Raw genomic sequence first — 16,649 nt, forward strand, 5'->3', positions numbered from 1 at the left:
ATTTAGGGGAGCAATGCATCTGAAAATATAGGATCATTGCATGACAGAACATTCATCATTCGACTTATGTTTTTTGAGGAAGTAGCATTAGGATTTGCTATTATTATTGTTAAAGCATCACCAGTAATGAACTCATAGACAGTGCCCTTGCTTTGGGGTATGGACCACGTAAAGGCTACCCAACGACTAGAAACTAGAAAGTAGAAAAGAGAGGCTTCCTTCCCTTCTCCTTTCTCTGTCCTTGCTTCCCCCTATTTGGCTAGTTAGCATGATACCTATGGCCGGAGCTCCGATTTCAGAAATTTCAACCCTGATCTGGTCTTGGCATTTAGATTGTGGCATTGGCATCACCATCAAATGCAAAAAAAAAAAATAACATAGCAGGGGAACGGGTTGAACTTTGTTTATATCACTCACAACTGTATAACATTACTCTTCATAGAAATGCATTCTGAATTTTGGAAAGCAACAGAAAAGAACTAGAAACAGTTCAGTTCTTGTAAACACCAGAATGTCCTTCTATTACTCTATGGTTCTCCTGGTCCTCTAGTAAATGACTAATCAGCAACGATATGGTATCAAAGTCAATACATTTATAACTTAATAATAATAAGAAGAAGAAGAAGAAGATAGACAGCACAAAGCTAATTACTGAGAGAAAAGAAATCTCGTTTTTGTGCAGCATAGAAGAAAACAAACCAATTTGGCAAGTAAATACAAAAAACATAACGACAACATGCATAATCCAATTTGTTAAGAGGTAAACTGGATCGAGACATCTTACATCAGAAATGTATTACGGTTTTTAACTTTCGACACCGGGTAATCTTTTGACAATTTATCCTTGAAGACGTTTTAAATTTAACCAATCACAACAGAAAATTCTAAACATGATAGGCACAATCAAGCGTTCAACACAACCAACCAACAAGAACCCATTTTCATTTTCCAATGTCCAATCTGAAACAGCTATAGGCAAACTCCTTCTATGGCCTTTCAGGTCATAAATTCGACAATCTATCTTCATGCATAGTTCAAACGGAATATGTCATTCAACACATAATAGCTGCCCTGTGGTGTCGGTATCAAATGAAACATCTGCAAACAGAGAGTGACAAGTTTAGTCATTATGAAGCATAGCAGAAATTAGGAAAATAGTATATGAGAAGTCAGACTGGAGAGCAAAGGGGGAAAAAAGAGAAAGTGCAATACAATAAATATTTCTACACAGGAAACGGAAAATATACTATTACCAATATAAGAGAACAGGAAACTGTCACTATATCGTAAGGGCTAATAAAAATACGCTAATGAAGTAAAATACCAGTAAAAATCCACATGTAGGCACCACTTTGGTGAAATGACAGGATTTGGAGAACCCATCATTTCCCCCAGTTGACCATCTACACTATCTAGAAATGATATGAAACACATTGACAACAGACATATGACACCAATAGTTAATTAGTACATCACCTTCTCGGTATAAACATATATAGTTCTATACCACTGTGTCCATATTCCGTACCACTATTGTATGCAGATTACCTTACTTGGTCTCTATTTTTTTCTTTCCTAGAAAGCCCAAAGTTTTGCTTTTCCTATAACTACAAAGTTACAAAATAATTACAAAGGCTTACCACGCCCACTTCCTACCTATAAGTAACTTCTTTAAAAATTACTTTACATTTTGCTGTTTAGAGAGAGTATTCAATCAGATTATAGTATTTAAAAATAGAAAATTGCCATGCATAAATAGAACTAGATCTGCTCTTTCAACCAGCATTACAGGTGCTACTGCTCTCTTGTACAACAAAATACTTCAGAAAAAACAAAGGAATGAAGAGAGGGGTACGGATTGAATGAAAACAAACCAAACCATAATCTGCATTTTGAGATTGAAACTTTTGCTTTGGATAAAATGGTATAAATCAGCTTCTTCTCACCAAGATGGTTAATAAAACAAGAGATTCTGTCCCTTTTTATTGTTGTCCGCTTGGGATTGCTGTTCCTAGGAACAACTGGTCATATAAAACACTTAAAAGAACAAAATCTTTGCAAATCCCCAAACAAGACTACAGTCTGCTATGGTATCTAATGTGTAAATAGGTAACTTTTGACCCGCCTTCAAAATCATGGATTTAGGTCCTCTAGAACGAGGCAAACAATCCTAAGTTCAAGGTACAGTGAGTACATCATAACTATTAACATCACCATAAAGAATAAAAAAAAGAAAATCTAAATGACCTTTAAGTGACAGCTTTTAAAAAACAAACACTTTTAGTTCCACCAAGACATAAATTATTGCAATCACATGAAATCCTTCTTTATCTTGTCTGTAATCAAAACCACCTTCATCTATTACCAGAAATTTGATCCTTTTTCTTTGGTTATAAATTTCATTATCAATATCATAAATCTATCACGACTGGAATATAGTCACGCTAAACTAGGGGAGCAAAATGTATGCATCGAGCTACACAGGACGGGCAAAAAACAAATCATTAGTCTCATAGTAGTTAAAAGCGGATTGCTACCTGTTGCAACCAACCACGAATAATGCTGTAACGCTATAGCGGGTTGCAGTTGCAGAAATAGCAAAATAGATTAATAGAACCTAGATATATCACACATATATATATGATAAAAAAATTAAGACAATCATTAATAATAAATAATTGCTCCAATTATATGTTATTAAATGAGTATCACTTCAATTATATGGTTTAACTAAAATATTTTCCATTTACCCTAATATAGATACATGCATTTGTAGTCATTATTTTTCGAAAATGAGATAATATTTTATTGTTCCAAATAATTTACAGGTCCTTCAATCCCAACTGTGATTAATTTCAAGTCTTCCCATAAAAACTATAATTTGCTAGTCCACGCATGGATTAATTTCGTATATACTTATCTATCTCTCCCTCTATGGAACATGAACTAAGTATACTTTTTTTTTTGTAGCATGTTAGGATTCTTTCTTTCTAAGATCTGCATTTGATTAATCTTTTTAACATGAACAAAATAATATAAATAAAAAAATTATATAAAAAGAAATTTATTTATAAAATAATATAAATAAAAAAGTAACAAAATAATTCTTCAATACAAGTAACGCAACAAATATATTTATTAAATAATATAAATAAAAAAATAATATTTAAATCACTATTAAAATTTAATTAACAATTTAAAATTATAAAAAAAAAATTAACTGTCAGATTTTATTAATTATATACAAATTTTAAACTGTAAATTTAAATAATAGAAAAAAAAAATGGACCCTAAAGACTAATATGGATCTTTTTTGAATTTGCGAGGAACCACGATTTCAAATAGTGGGTCCATTTTGAATTTCTTAGGGACCACGATGGGCCTTTTTATTTGTTAGGGACTAAAGCAGGCATCGTGAAATTTGCTGAGGACAAAAAATGATATTTACTCTATAAATTATTTTTTTATGTTTAGTTAATAAAATAAAATCGGATACCAAAAAATAAATAAAATAAAAAATTAGACTAAAAAAAGAAAAACGTGTCGGAACGTTGACCGCATGTCGGAAAAAGATGACTGTGTCGAAAAAGCGTATCGAAACATTGACCGCGTGTCCCAAAATGTTGACCACGTGTCCGAGCGTGTCGGTGTCCGACACGCACAAATTTGAAAAAATTGTGTGTCGGTGCTTGTTTGCTCTACAATAAACATGTGGATACATCTAAAAGTGAAAAAAGTCGTTTCTCTCTTTCTCTCTCTCCAATAACCGGAGGTTCTCTTGCAGAGGACTCTGCAATTGCCCTCTTCACTGTCGACCTAGTCTCCGATGACAACTCTGTTGCCGCTGACTTGGGACTATGGGCACCATTTTGCATCTTGTCTTCTCACTCTTTCTCACCCACACATGTTTCTCACATATTGATGACAAAGGAAAGGGGGCAGCGTCGTGCAACAGGAAGAGGGAGTAAGGGAGTGGGTTAGGGTCTGCAAATGGCGTTATTTGGCCACAATGGTGTTTCAACTTGGCGCGGAGCAGGTTCTTGCGGTGGGGCAGCGCAACGCGCCGATTGACTACCATGATTAGTCTATTTAAGATCTACTAAAAAGGTTAATAAGAAAACTCTATTCATCCATGACCCATTTAATAGATGGATACCCCACCAATCAATTAATCATTCTAACACATAAATATTCAATCCACCTATTATTATTATATTAACCTTTTTTTTAACTGTTTTAAGCTCCTTAAACTTATTAAGAGAGAATTAGAAAAAAAGACAAGAACTACTTACATCTCAGGAGTCAGAACTAAAATAGTAGAAATTAAATATAAAGACAGAACTAGTTCTCGAGGAAGAGGATGGTCGCAGCTAGGTGTGCAAATGAGCCAAACAGCTTGTAAGAGGCTTATAGTCTGGCTTGGCTAGTTTTGAAAATAGCATAGGCTTGAGCTCATTAAAAGGTCTTTTTAAAAATCGGGCCACAAGCCTATTTTAAAAGGCCTGACCTCTAAGCCTTCAGGCTTGGCCTGGATTTTTAAATAAATATTTTATTATTTTTTAATAAAATAATGCGTACATACCTTTTTTGGTCCTCAAGAAAAAACAAGGAGCCCAATTTAATCCATGAGAAAAAAAAAAGTCGACTTGTGGTCCCTCTGAAATTCCAATTCTTTGAAATTGTGGTCCCTCTGAAATTCAGATAATACCCTTTTTAGTCCCTAAAGCGACTAATATGGGTACTTTTTTTTCTAAGTGCTTAAAATAGGTTCCGAAATTTTTGTTGAGGACCAAAAATGGTATTTATTCTAAAATAATATTTTGAATTTTGGTGTGGCTTCGGCTATGATACTATTTTGACTTTCCATCAACTTAAACATACAAAATAATCATAACCTATATTTTACAGAGTTCAATATGCCATTTTTTAAGGCTTGATAGGCCAAGTCAAGCCTTGTATTTTTTTAAAAACAAGTCAAGCCAAACTTATAATTTGTTGAGATATATAGTCCCACATTGATTGGATGACCAACTAATATGGTCTTTATAAGGCCTTAGGCACTCCCACCCCTTAAGCTAGCTTTTGGGGTGGTGTATCCCAAGGTTCTTAACATGGTATCAAAGCCTCACCGTCCCCCACTTTAAAAAGTGGAATTAAAATAAAAAAACAAAAAGCACAAAAAGGTAAACCAAAAATGGGCCTGTGCAATTTCCACGCTTCTAGCCTAAAGGGCTCTAGCGTGAGGGGATGTGTTGAGATATATAGTCCCACATTGATTGGATGACCAACTAATATGGTCTTTATAAGGCCTTAGGCACTCTCACCCCTTGAGCTAACTTTTGGGGTGGTGTATCCCAAGGTTCTTAACATAATTTAACTTATATCAGGCTAACAAGCCAAGTCAGGCTTGAAATATTTTATATAGGCCTAACCCATTTAGATTAAAGCCTGGCTTACCTAGATTCATTTGCACCCCTAGTCGCAACCTTGCAGGTCTCCTGCTGGTAATGAATGTTGCTTAGCTTCCACATTAACTTCACAAAGCTACCAGCTTCCAAGTTCTGGTAAGGATCATTGCTTTCCTTCTTTTTCGGGAAATATTTTTGGTATAGAGAGTGAGATTTGAAGCTGGATCTTGAACTGGGAATACCCATTAACTATCCCGCCCACTTCCAGAGGTCAGGGTGGAATGCTTCCCGCTTATAGAGATTGAAAATTCATCTTCTTGTGTAATTATTATGCAACTCCAATGGGACCTTGTGAGAAGAATGGTAAGAAGCAGACTTGTCAGCAATTGACGATAGCATTACGTCAACTATAGTGGCAATGGGGGAAACAAGATCTATTTTGAAGGATCCCACAAGCCCTGAAATTGAGCTAAGATTCCAGCTAGGCCGCAAGCAAGGAAGAGGGGAATTTTGAATTACCTACCCGAGAAACGATAAAGAAAAGCCAAGAACAGCCATTGATGAGATGGGAGGTTGAGATCATGAAGCATTGCCAACACATCAAAATATTTTGAGCTTAAAGGACTTGCCATTGTTGTCTAGACAGCATAGTTGAAGACATGCTGCCAGCAAGAGAAAGTGGTATTGAGTAACAGGATGAGAGAGTGATGCAGGACAAAATGGGGAGTACAGAGGCCGAGTTGCCTTTGAATATCCTACGGATATTCTGTACAATCCATAATCATCCAAAAAAATAACTTAATCCAATTAATACAGCCTATTAAAATTATTAAAATAGATGGATTGATAATGGATTCATGGATAATCATTTTTCCACCCTATACTCTAAACATACCTTGGTGGCAGTTGCCCTAGATTCTCAATCACGGACAGGCCATTTTCTTTGAACAACTGGCAATTTAAGCAATTACTATCATTTCATAACATTCCCAGTTCATCCTCCATCTTACCCCTTCTCATCATCATAGATTCATTTGGATGTCTATAGTATTAATTATTAAATCCCCTTACGATTAATGATTCAGCTCTTCCCGAGGTACAAATTGACATTTTTAGATGAAATGCATGCTAATCAAAGCTCACGTCACTCTCTAAAGCCAACCTCATCTCTAGGAGCCAAATCAGCCAGCACAAACTATAAAGTAGCAGGGCCAAAACGTCCTTCAGTAAAGTCAGCATAGAAATGTCAATCACATTCAAACCAAAAATACACATCAATATCATAGAACACAGCCACGAAAAAAGGGTCACGTAACAAGAATGTCACCCAAAATCAAAGGGTTTTAATTAACACTCGAGGCTGCATCACAGTAATTTAACGCAGAACCATAATGAATAAAATAAAATAAAAAGCGACAAAAAAAAAACTACTATTTAAAGGAACTCAGATCCATTCAAAATCCAAAGCCGAAATCTACCACAAAAACACTACTCATCAACACCGATCATCCAAGAGAAGAAAAAATAAAATAAAAAAACCTAAAAATCTCCTCAAAGTAAAAATAATAATAATAAGAAAGCGATGGATCGGAGGCGAATGAATGAAGCAAAAGAAGAAGAAGAAAAACCCTAAATAATAGATGATAAATATATATATATACCTGGCTGAACTTGAGGGCGTGCTGCTCGCCGGCGAGCTGGAGGTTACCGCTGACGAAGACGAGCATGCCGCCGTTGATGCCGGAGGGTTGGCAGTCGACGGTGGTGATGGAGTGGTGGCACTGCTGAAAAGGAAGGGAAGTGAGCTTGGCGACGATGCTGGGAGAACCTTGGATCTTCTGACCCTCGAATGTGAGCATAGAACCTTCCTGGTAGAGATTCGCCAATCCACCACGGTTGCCGTCGAAGGTGCTGTAGTAGTGCTCCACAAATGCCTTTGCCAACGCGTCTGGATCCATCTCTCCTCTCTCTCTCTCTCTCTCTCTCTCTCTCTCTCTCTAATAACCTATATACATGTATGTTCACGGTATGGTATAGTATTTAATTTAATTTACATTCGTTTGGGTGGGTTTTAAAAAATATATATTATATTTTGCTTGTTTTAGAAATATTTTTTATAAAAATTAAAATTTTAAAAAAAATATTAGAGTTTTGAAAAAATTTATTTTCTACTTTTTTTAAGAAAATAAAATTTTGTTTTAAAAAAAACAAATTTTTAATTTCTATTTTTAAAAAAAGTAACAGATATCCAAACAAATTTATAGTAGAAATGTTATTTTTTCTGAAAAAAATAACTTTTAACTAAAAACCATCCAAACTACTCTCAATTTTTTTAATAATTGTACATGCGTTTTTTCAAAATTAAATCTATTTTTTCCCTCGTTTTTTGGGAGTGTGAATTTATATTAGAAGGCAGCGTGTGAGTTCTAAAAAAAAACAAATTAATCATGAGTTGGTAAAAAAAGCACACTTGACGAATCAAATAATTTAAATAAAAAAATTTGACTTATGAATCTTTTCTCATTTCATTGGTTTTATTTTATCAACGAATCGAGAGGTGGTATTAAAAAAAATACTTAAATATAATAACAATTTAAAAAGGAAGCAAAATTTTATTAGTGTCAATATTTACAAAAGAATATCAGATAGAATTTTAAAGAATATAAAAATATTGTCATAAAAAAATCATAATATTTATAAATAATTGAAGTAATATTTACACAATATACACGATTCTTTCTTTAATAAGATAAATACGCATGGCATGATTCTCTCTTTACTAGTACATGCACATACATATATAATTCTTTCTATAGTAAATTACAAAAAGGTTGAAAACATGTTAAAAATTGTACTAAAAAAAAACATGTTAAAATAAAAATACGTCGACAGCAGGGTTCGAACCTGCGCGGGCGAAGCCCAACAGATTTCAAGTCTGTCTCCTTAACCACTCGGACATATCGACTCAGATGCTCGTTTGGGTTCTAAAAACTTACTTATAGATTAAATAATTTGTACATGTAGATAAATCTACCATGCCCGGCAAATAATTGAAAGCAAGTTTCACCTTCATACGAAGAATTATGAGATATAGGTGCGATTTTCATCATCTTTAAATGGATATATCGCGTCCAGGAACTATAATAATTTAGCGTTTATAACTAGAAACGATTAACACCAAAGTACAATGAACAACAAACTCGGTACCATTTAACTTACATCGTAGCAACTTTCGAGTATCACTCGACATCAAATTTTGACATCTTCGGCTTCTAAATTTACTTAAGAGATCCAAATCAAAAGAATCATTTCATGACATGTCACGGCAAAGATCATAGGAAATCCAGAACTGGAAATATACAAATCGGCCAAAAAATTGTTCGGATCACTCAAATACTACATTGATAATGTATCAGTTACATGTTTGAAAGCCTAATTCCGAACACTGATCAAGAACAAAAAGGAAGCGAATCAATCACCATCTTTATTGTGAGTCATATACATGGCTAATGGTGCACTTCCTTGCCTTTGTTGCCAAGAAGTTAATTTCCTTTCTTTCATCAGAATCAACCTCTTAATGATACATGCATCAATACCCAGAAAATGTAACGTGCCTAGTCTAGAATACTGTTAAGTTGTATTATTACATATACAACACGGATGAGACTCCAGAACTTGTACTATAATAAATCCTAGCCTTTAAACCCAACCCCCTCCAATCATTTCCAATTGGCAGTCACCGTGGATGAGTTGAGAGAATCACTTTACATGGAAGAATCAACGGGTTTTGATACCCTTTTAACAACTAATTACAACTCAATTGCAACCAATCAAACTAGGCTCCTATGTACACTCCCTGCCACACACACACACACAAAAAAAACAATATTTCAAACCAGGGACCTTCAAACACAGTACAAAAGACAATGACATAGGTCAAAAAGGTAGTATGAACCATTTCTGCATTTCTACAACTTTTTTTTTTTGTCCCTTGTATCCCTTCTTTTTCTTTCTAATGAGAAAGATAAGATTCTTCAGTCTATGAAAAACCATCAGACTTTTCAAATGGAGAAATACTAAACCATGAACTGGCTGTTAAATAAGGAACTTACTCTCAGGAGACTTTTTTAACTTATTTTATCCACTTCAGAGTGTCCTGGAGAACAGCCATGAAAGCTTCTGTGATCAATAATCCTCTAGTTTAGATCAGCACTGTATTTTTTCTTTTCAAGATGACTGGAAAAACCGTGAAACTTCTCTATAAAGCTGTTCAGCTTCAAATGGTTTTGAAACATATCCATCCATGCCACACCTTAGGCATTCCTCCTGTGTAGCCTGGATCACATCTGCAGTCATGGCTAAAATGGGCACGTGATAATTTGAAATAACCTCAAAGTCATCCATAGACACTTCTATGTTCACACTATGTTCCATTTCTCTGATTCTCTTTGTAGCTTCAAAACTGTTGGAAAAGAACTGTATATTAACAACTTATAACACGATGAAAATTGCATTTTTAGTAAGTAAACATAAATTAATACTTTTCTTTTATGTTTAGAATTTTCAAATGAATTGTGGTATTGCTGGGGCAAGAAGTTAAAGTCCAAACCCCTTGAGTGCTTTATGGAACATTAGATTGTTTCACAAATCTATGTAATGCTAGAAGTCTTCCTTCCATGTAAACTGTCCTGAAAAATATTTTTCAATGATTCTACTAGATTAATAAAAGAATTTGAAAACTCTTCTCCTTGTTTGTGTAGAAATTTTAAATTTAATTCCAAAATATAAATTATCAAATTTTAGAAGATAGTATTCCTGTTGCATACCCATCCATTTCTGGCATTTGAATATCCATGAAACAGGCATCGAACTGATGGGGTGGCTTCAGTGAAGAGATGGCTTCTTTTCCACTGCTAACACAAACCACATCTGCTCCATACTTTTTCAAAGCACCAGCTGCAACTTTGCGGTTCACACTATTGTCATCTACAATTAGAATTTTCCTCCCAAGAAGAAGATGGCGAAGAGACAAACTTTGCAGCTCCCTGTTGCGAGTTCCCTTGTTCTGAACACCCATGGTTCGTTGAAGTGAGGCAGCAAGCATACTTGCTCTTAGAGGTTTCGTGATGACAGTAGGATTATGAACACCTGAGGTTACACTACTTGCTTTAAGAGAACTACTAGAGTTAACAAGAATGAACAGCTTTGGAGGAACCCCATGATCAACTTTCCTTGTGTTATTAACAAAGTGGGATGACATGCCTGAATCTCTATCCCATACCTCCTGCTCAATCAGGACCATATTAATAACTAGATTCCCACTGCTTATGGTTGACTGACCTTGGTTTAAATCTGAAACCATTTCGGCGTGAATTCCAAGCCTTTGGATGTGGTATCTAGAAACTTTCGCTCTAACAGGTCTCGGGTCAATGATTAATGCAGTCATCCCTTCAAATTCTGAAGATGCAGATTGAGGTTGGTTGTTGTTTAGCTGAACTTTACATTCATTTGAACTGGGGAGTCCATTGGTGAAGACAGCGGTAAAAGTGAAAGTGGAACCAATCTTAGGTATACTCACAAATCCAATTTCTCCATTCATGAGGCCAACCAAACATTTGCTAATACTTAGGCCAATACCTGTTCCCCCATGTTTTCGGGAGATGGATGAACCTACCTGCATGAATGGAGTGAAGATGAGGGATTGGGCATCTAGAGGAATACCTTCACCTGTATCCTCAACAGATACAATCAAATTGATGAGATCATTGGAGGAGGATGAGAAAGAGCCGAGAGGTCCCTCTTGACTGAAAGCCTCGAACCCTTCCCAGCTCCGGCGATTATTAGCAACTGGGGAACCACTCAAGGTGTTTTCTGAGTTTGATTCCTTGTCAACCTCTATTGAATGGACAACCTCCTCAACAAGATGGACATTGACAAAAATATGCCCTTTGTCTGTGAACTGCAAAACAATTACAGAATCAGTTTTCATGATATAAATTATTCTAGAAATACAAATCAATTTTGCTCTACTAGTAGACATTATTGGCTGGAACACTTATAGAAGTTTTTTTCTTTTTTCCATTATCCAAAATATTCCACAAGATTGTAAGGAAAGAAGCATGCCTATAAGGCAAGATACTAGGACAAGGGAAGATTTAAGTAACTTTCATGATACAGTAGGATATCAGACTAAGTAAGTTTCATTATTCCGAACAATCTTCTTTTTACCATTGACTTACCTTAATTGAGTTACCCATGAGATTTGTAATTATTTGTCGAAACCTTCCCGGATCGCCTATTAGCCGCTCAGGAACCTGATCTGACACGTAAACTGCCAACTGCGCTTCCCAAAAAAATAAATCAAGAAAAGCCATGAGCTATAATTAGACAATACACATTTTGAAAATTCCACCATGATAAAAGGGCAACAGGAGACGAGAGATATAGTACCTCTACTCCTTTTCCCTGAGACTTCTCGGAAAATAGTGACAATACATCATCCAAAATTGCCCGTAAGTCAAAGAGCACTGCCTCAAGTTCTAGCTTACCAAATTCAATCTTTGCCTGGTCCAAAACCTCGTTTATAAGGGACACCAGAGCTTTTCCACTGTCCTGCGCCGTTCTGACATATTCCTGTTGGGTGACATCTAGATCTGTGTCCATAAGCATATGCAACATCCCTGAAAATCCAATTTACAGCAAGGTCGTCATGGCTGAAGAAGCTCTTCTTTCTGTGGAATTTATATAGTTAAACATGGGACACTGTATAGTAAACCACAGATAGAAGCTAACTTACCTAAAACCCCATTCATTGGTGTCCTGATCTCATGGGAAACAGTAGCAAGAAACTGCAAATATAATTGAATATGTCCCCGTGATCAGTACAAGTTAAACCAAAACAAGAAGTTAAAAAGCAAATAAATAAAAAATTAAATACCTGAGATTTTGCAACATCAGCTGCCTCAGCTCGTTTCTTAAGCTCCATCATCTCACGGTAATCATCTTCTACTTTGGCAATTCGATTCACGGTGGCATGGAAAATGTGTCCAACAAGGAGTGCAATAACAAGGACGCCAATTGAAGTAGTTATTGCCAACCATGGCCAAGGTGGTTTCTGTTTGAACCTGTCAGCATCAAACATAAATTTCATAAACTGTTCAAGTCTTCGACCATTTTCACATTATAATCATTGTTATGTAATAATAAAATAAGTTAGACTCGATGACACCAGAACAAGTGTGACAACTCCAGATAAAAGAAATATAAACTAGGTATTGCTAACAGCAAAAAACTACAAGATTGTAAAATTAATAAAGTATTATATCTTATAATATTAAATAACCTTGTATTAAATAGAATATCTTATGCCTATTTTTAGATGATAGTGTTATTCTTATAAACTATGCTCAGCACTAAGGAGGACAGAGATATCAAACTCCTTCTGCAGCATTACTCTTACCTGCAGTACATCTCATGCTTCCTGAAAGGGTCTCCAAAGTTCAGAGTGCTGACATGATAGAAAACATCCCCTGATACATTTGAGCCGTACATGCCAATTGGATGAGTATGATTTGTAGTATCATACACATTAACAATAACAGATTGCTTGCTAGCAAGTTGCTGAAGTAATTTCTCCACTAATGACTCAACATCAAAGACCCCACCAAGATACCTGCATAGCAGTGATGAAGACATTAAAATGCTACTCTCTTACATTAACTGTTCTCATGATTTTTTTTTCTCCTGAAATTACATGCAGTATTGAATTTCAGAGTATATTAGTAACTTCAAAACTTTTATTTACCACAGGGAAAGAGAGTTTATTGTCCACCCTTGTTAATTAATTGTGTTACTGAATCTTTTCCACCAAATTCGAATGAAGTGTTTAGTTGCTCAGTAGTCTAGTTACTTCAGAACATCAGATAACCAAAAGGGAATGAGCTAAGTTATATGAATGGTAATTTAAAAAAAATGAAAAATGAAAAAAATAATAATAGCTAACGGAAATTCAAATGCAACAAATTCAAAAATTTATGCACACCCATCAGTTGCTTGAATCCTTTCATTTGGTGTTGCACTTGGTGGAAGATCTCTCTTGTAGACAGCAAATGTCAGGATAACCCCTAGACGATTCGATTTGAGCAGCCTGAAGGGCGCAGTTAAAACCCCTTTGCCTGACTCTCTTGCACGCAACACATTTTCACGGTCTTCCTGTTGATGAGCCACAATTCCAGATAAATTATCATATATTTAAAACAAACTGTCTCAGTTTCGCTGTGTAATATCCACAAAATTATAGACTTCATATATACTATTCTCCATTAGGAGCAGTCCCATATGGACAAGTAAGAAAAAGGAAGATCAAGGGAGTAAAAAAACACAACAATCTGGAAGAATAAGCAGTTTTTCCTTCAAAAATATTTCCCCAAAGCATAACGAATGACCACTAAAAGGCCAATCAAAAACCACATTAACAGGAAGCTAGAGCTTAGAATGGATGGATCAAAATTACCACCAGGACATCTAAAGCTATTGTATAGCATTTTCACAATTTTCATAATTAACTATATATGGTTCACATATCCGCGAGGTGTACCAATTCAGCTGACAAATTTAGTGTTCCACATAAAACTTTACAAGAAACTATTACCGAAACCTACCTTTCCAGAAAGCATGTCAACAGAAATCACATGGGAAATTGTATCCTGTGCAAAGATGACAGGGGCATATTCTTCCTGAATGGGGGATGGCTCCAATGCCTCTGGGGCGTAATCATCCTTATGCACCGGGTTCTGCTCCAGAGTATCCATCCTCTTAATAGTCCAGCCTTGTTGTTTCTCAAATTGTTCCCTTTCAGAATGGAGCACCCTTACAGCATATGCAACACCACTTGTAAGAGGCCTCTCAAAAGCTGTTCTTTCTGTGTACCTGGCAAAAGTTCCCTGCAAGTTTAAGAAGTTAGATTGATTTGTAGGGATGAGACTAATGATCTCAGGTTAAAAGAAATTGGGATCCTTTCTATCAAACAAGAAAGGGGTAAAAAGATATTAAAAGGAAATCAGGTTCCTGTTCCAGCATCTCAATTTCAGTGACCTTCTCAGTAGAAAAGATATTAAGACCCTAATAGTATCACCACCAAAAAAAAAAGGGAAGAAATGCAATTAGACACTAAAATTAACGGCAATGAAATAACTGAGAACCCCCACCCCCACCCCGAATCAAGCAAATAAGATTATAAGATATTTTGGTGCATAACAAATGAAGACTCAAAGTAAAAGGTAAGCCAACGCAATTACTCATTTACAGTGACAAATTACGTCCTAACTTGCAAGGGTATATATATATATATATATATAGCAAATAAAGCTTAGTACCTGATCGATGGCAGAGGGGCTCTTGGCATGGTGGAAGGTTGAGATCAGAATAGACATGGCTTGGATATGGTTCATACTCACATTAAACTGATCCTGCAACATCCTAGCCCTTTCATCACACATGCTTGCCAGAGTTTCTTTCCTCTTCTCTGTAGCTTGTAAGCTTATACAGCAGAAGATCCACAAAGATGCTATAGTCCAACCCAATACCCATGTCAGCAAAAGCTTTCTCCACAACGCTCTCTTCACTATCTTGGACCCAATATACATTTTGCAACCATTCCCTGATATCTTCTCCCAACATTTGAGCCATATCTTGCCAACATCACCCAGAAAACCCATCTTGGTGTCCATAATTCCACTGCTACTGAAACGGTTAAGGTAAACGACAGATCCAAACCAGCAACATAGCACCAAAAGTAGATGCCCCACTTTTAGACCAAACCCAACAACATGGAGCAAACTCATCCACAACAGTAACCAACACAAGTAGAAACAGTTCCAAGTGGTAGTGGATGTAAACTCTAGGTGATTCCAGGTAGGCTAACGTGACAGAACAATTGTCAAATCCACAGAATCTCCACAAGGCTAACACCTAAACAGTAAAAGTTCTGGACTTGTGATAGAAGGAAATTCAAGATATGAAGAAGAATAACACAAACACCTCCCAATTCCTAAAAATAAGTAGGTTCCAGGGAAAGAAAGAAAAGAAAAATAATAATAAAAGATGTGACCTTGATAAGATGCTGTCTTATCTACCCCAATAGCTTAAAATTCAGAAATGCCAATGAACACTTAGATTTGAGGCAGATAGAAATTGAAATACACTAAAAAGAATAAAAGAATCACAAGATTCTGGGTTTCTAATTCTAAACAGAAATTGATACTTCTTATCATCTTGTCAGCTAACAGCTACGAACCAAGACGCAGGACAAAAGGAGGGGCCATAACTAAACCTACAAAAGATTCCATTTTTTAATATCACTCAACAAAGAAAATCTAGCTTGCACTACAGGGTACTAAAACTAAAACCAAACAACAACAACTTAAGCACGTGAGTGTTCAAGGTTTGGTTCCCACCAGCACACTTTAAAAAGACAATAAAAAGAAGGATATGAGGCTGGAAAGGCTTAAAAGAATGAGTTCATCGAGTTGAGATTCGAGAATTTGCTAAAGAAAGATGATAAGAATATGTTATAGCAAAAATGTTTTCCAACATTATCATTATTATTATTATCTCTCTTTCCAATCTATCCACTCAAAAAACTATTGAGAAAGCAATCTAGCAATAAATATTATTTTAATGAAATGATCATTGATATATAAAAAATAATATTATAGAATTTCTAGCATGATATAATAATAAAGAGGGTAAAAAAGGCATAGTTCCACTCAGCAGAAATCACAGCTTTTCTCAACTTTCTTTGGCTTTGTGTTTCACACACATCCCTATCCGCTCATGTCAGTAGACAACTTGTACACGCTAGTTCTGTGCGTGTGTGTTTGTTTTGCTGTATTTTCTATGGACAAAAGTACCCCTCCATGGAACCAAAAATTTCAAAAATTAGCATCAGCCTTTTTTTCTGCAGAATCGCATTAGATACCCCGTACTTTATCGAAATTGCCACGGGAGGACCGAGACTCCAAAGACTAGGTAGACAGATAAAGTACTCATGATTAGAACCTCTCAAGGTGTTATTAACTTTTTCTTCTTCCCACTCCAATCCTGAATTGATACACACAAATCAAGTGAGAAGGATACCACCTAAATGTTATTTTATATTATGAAAGTGAGAAATTATGAATTTTTTTTATATTTTTTTACCTTAATTTATTGTTCAAATTATGAATATGTTAAAATGAGACC

General features: G+C 35.6%; 2 protein-coding genes and 1 non-coding gene across 3 annotated transcripts; all 3 read right to left on the bottom strand.

Moving 5' to 3' along the window:
- Positions 1–649: 649 nt before the first annotated feature.
- Positions 650–7,421, bottom strand: LOC133284016 (nuclear transport factor 2A-like). The gene is made up of 2 exons (XM_061480968.1): positions 7,070–7,421; positions 650–1,098 (listed from the first exon to the last, which is right to left on the bottom strand). Exons 1-2 carry the CDS (start codon positions 7,364–7,366, stop codon positions 1,024–1,026), a joined length of 372 nt encoding a protein of 123 aa, XP_061336952.1. The 5' UTR covers positions 7,367–7,421; the 3' UTR covers positions 650–1,023.
- An 870-nt stretch (positions 7,422–8,291) lies between these two features.
- On the bottom strand, positions 8,292–8,373 carry TRNAS-UGA (transfer RNA serine (anticodon UGA)). Its single transcript has one exon. It is a non-coding gene; the product is annotated as a tRNA-Ser (tRNA).
- Positions 8,374–8,694: 321 nt separating this feature from the next.
- Positions 8,695–15,965, bottom strand: LOC133283998 (histidine kinase 3-like). Its single transcript, XM_061480934.1, has 10 exons — positions 14,783–15,965; positions 14,069–14,350; positions 13,450–13,619; positions 12,868–13,080; positions 12,346–12,532; positions 12,205–12,256; positions 11,859–12,088; positions 11,648–11,746; positions 10,235–11,367; positions 8,695–9,870 (listed from the first exon to the last, which is right to left on the bottom strand). Exons 1-10 carry the CDS (start codon positions 15,248–15,250, stop codon positions 9,636–9,638), a joined length of 3,069 nt encoding a protein of 1,022 aa, XP_061336918.1. The 5' UTR covers positions 15,251–15,965; the 3' UTR covers positions 8,695–9,635.
- Positions 15,966–16,649: the final 684 nt, after the last annotated feature.

Source organism: Gastrolobium bilobum, unplaced genomic scaffold, assembly GCF_033153095.1.
Source record: "Gastrolobium bilobum isolate Gb01-03AN ecotype WA unplaced genomic scaffold, APGP_CSIRO_Gbil_v1 utg7102, whole genome shotgun sequence".
In the NCBI taxonomy this organism is placed as follows: Eukaryota; Viridiplantae; Streptophyta; class Magnoliopsida; order Fabales; family Fabaceae; genus Gastrolobium; species Gastrolobium bilobum.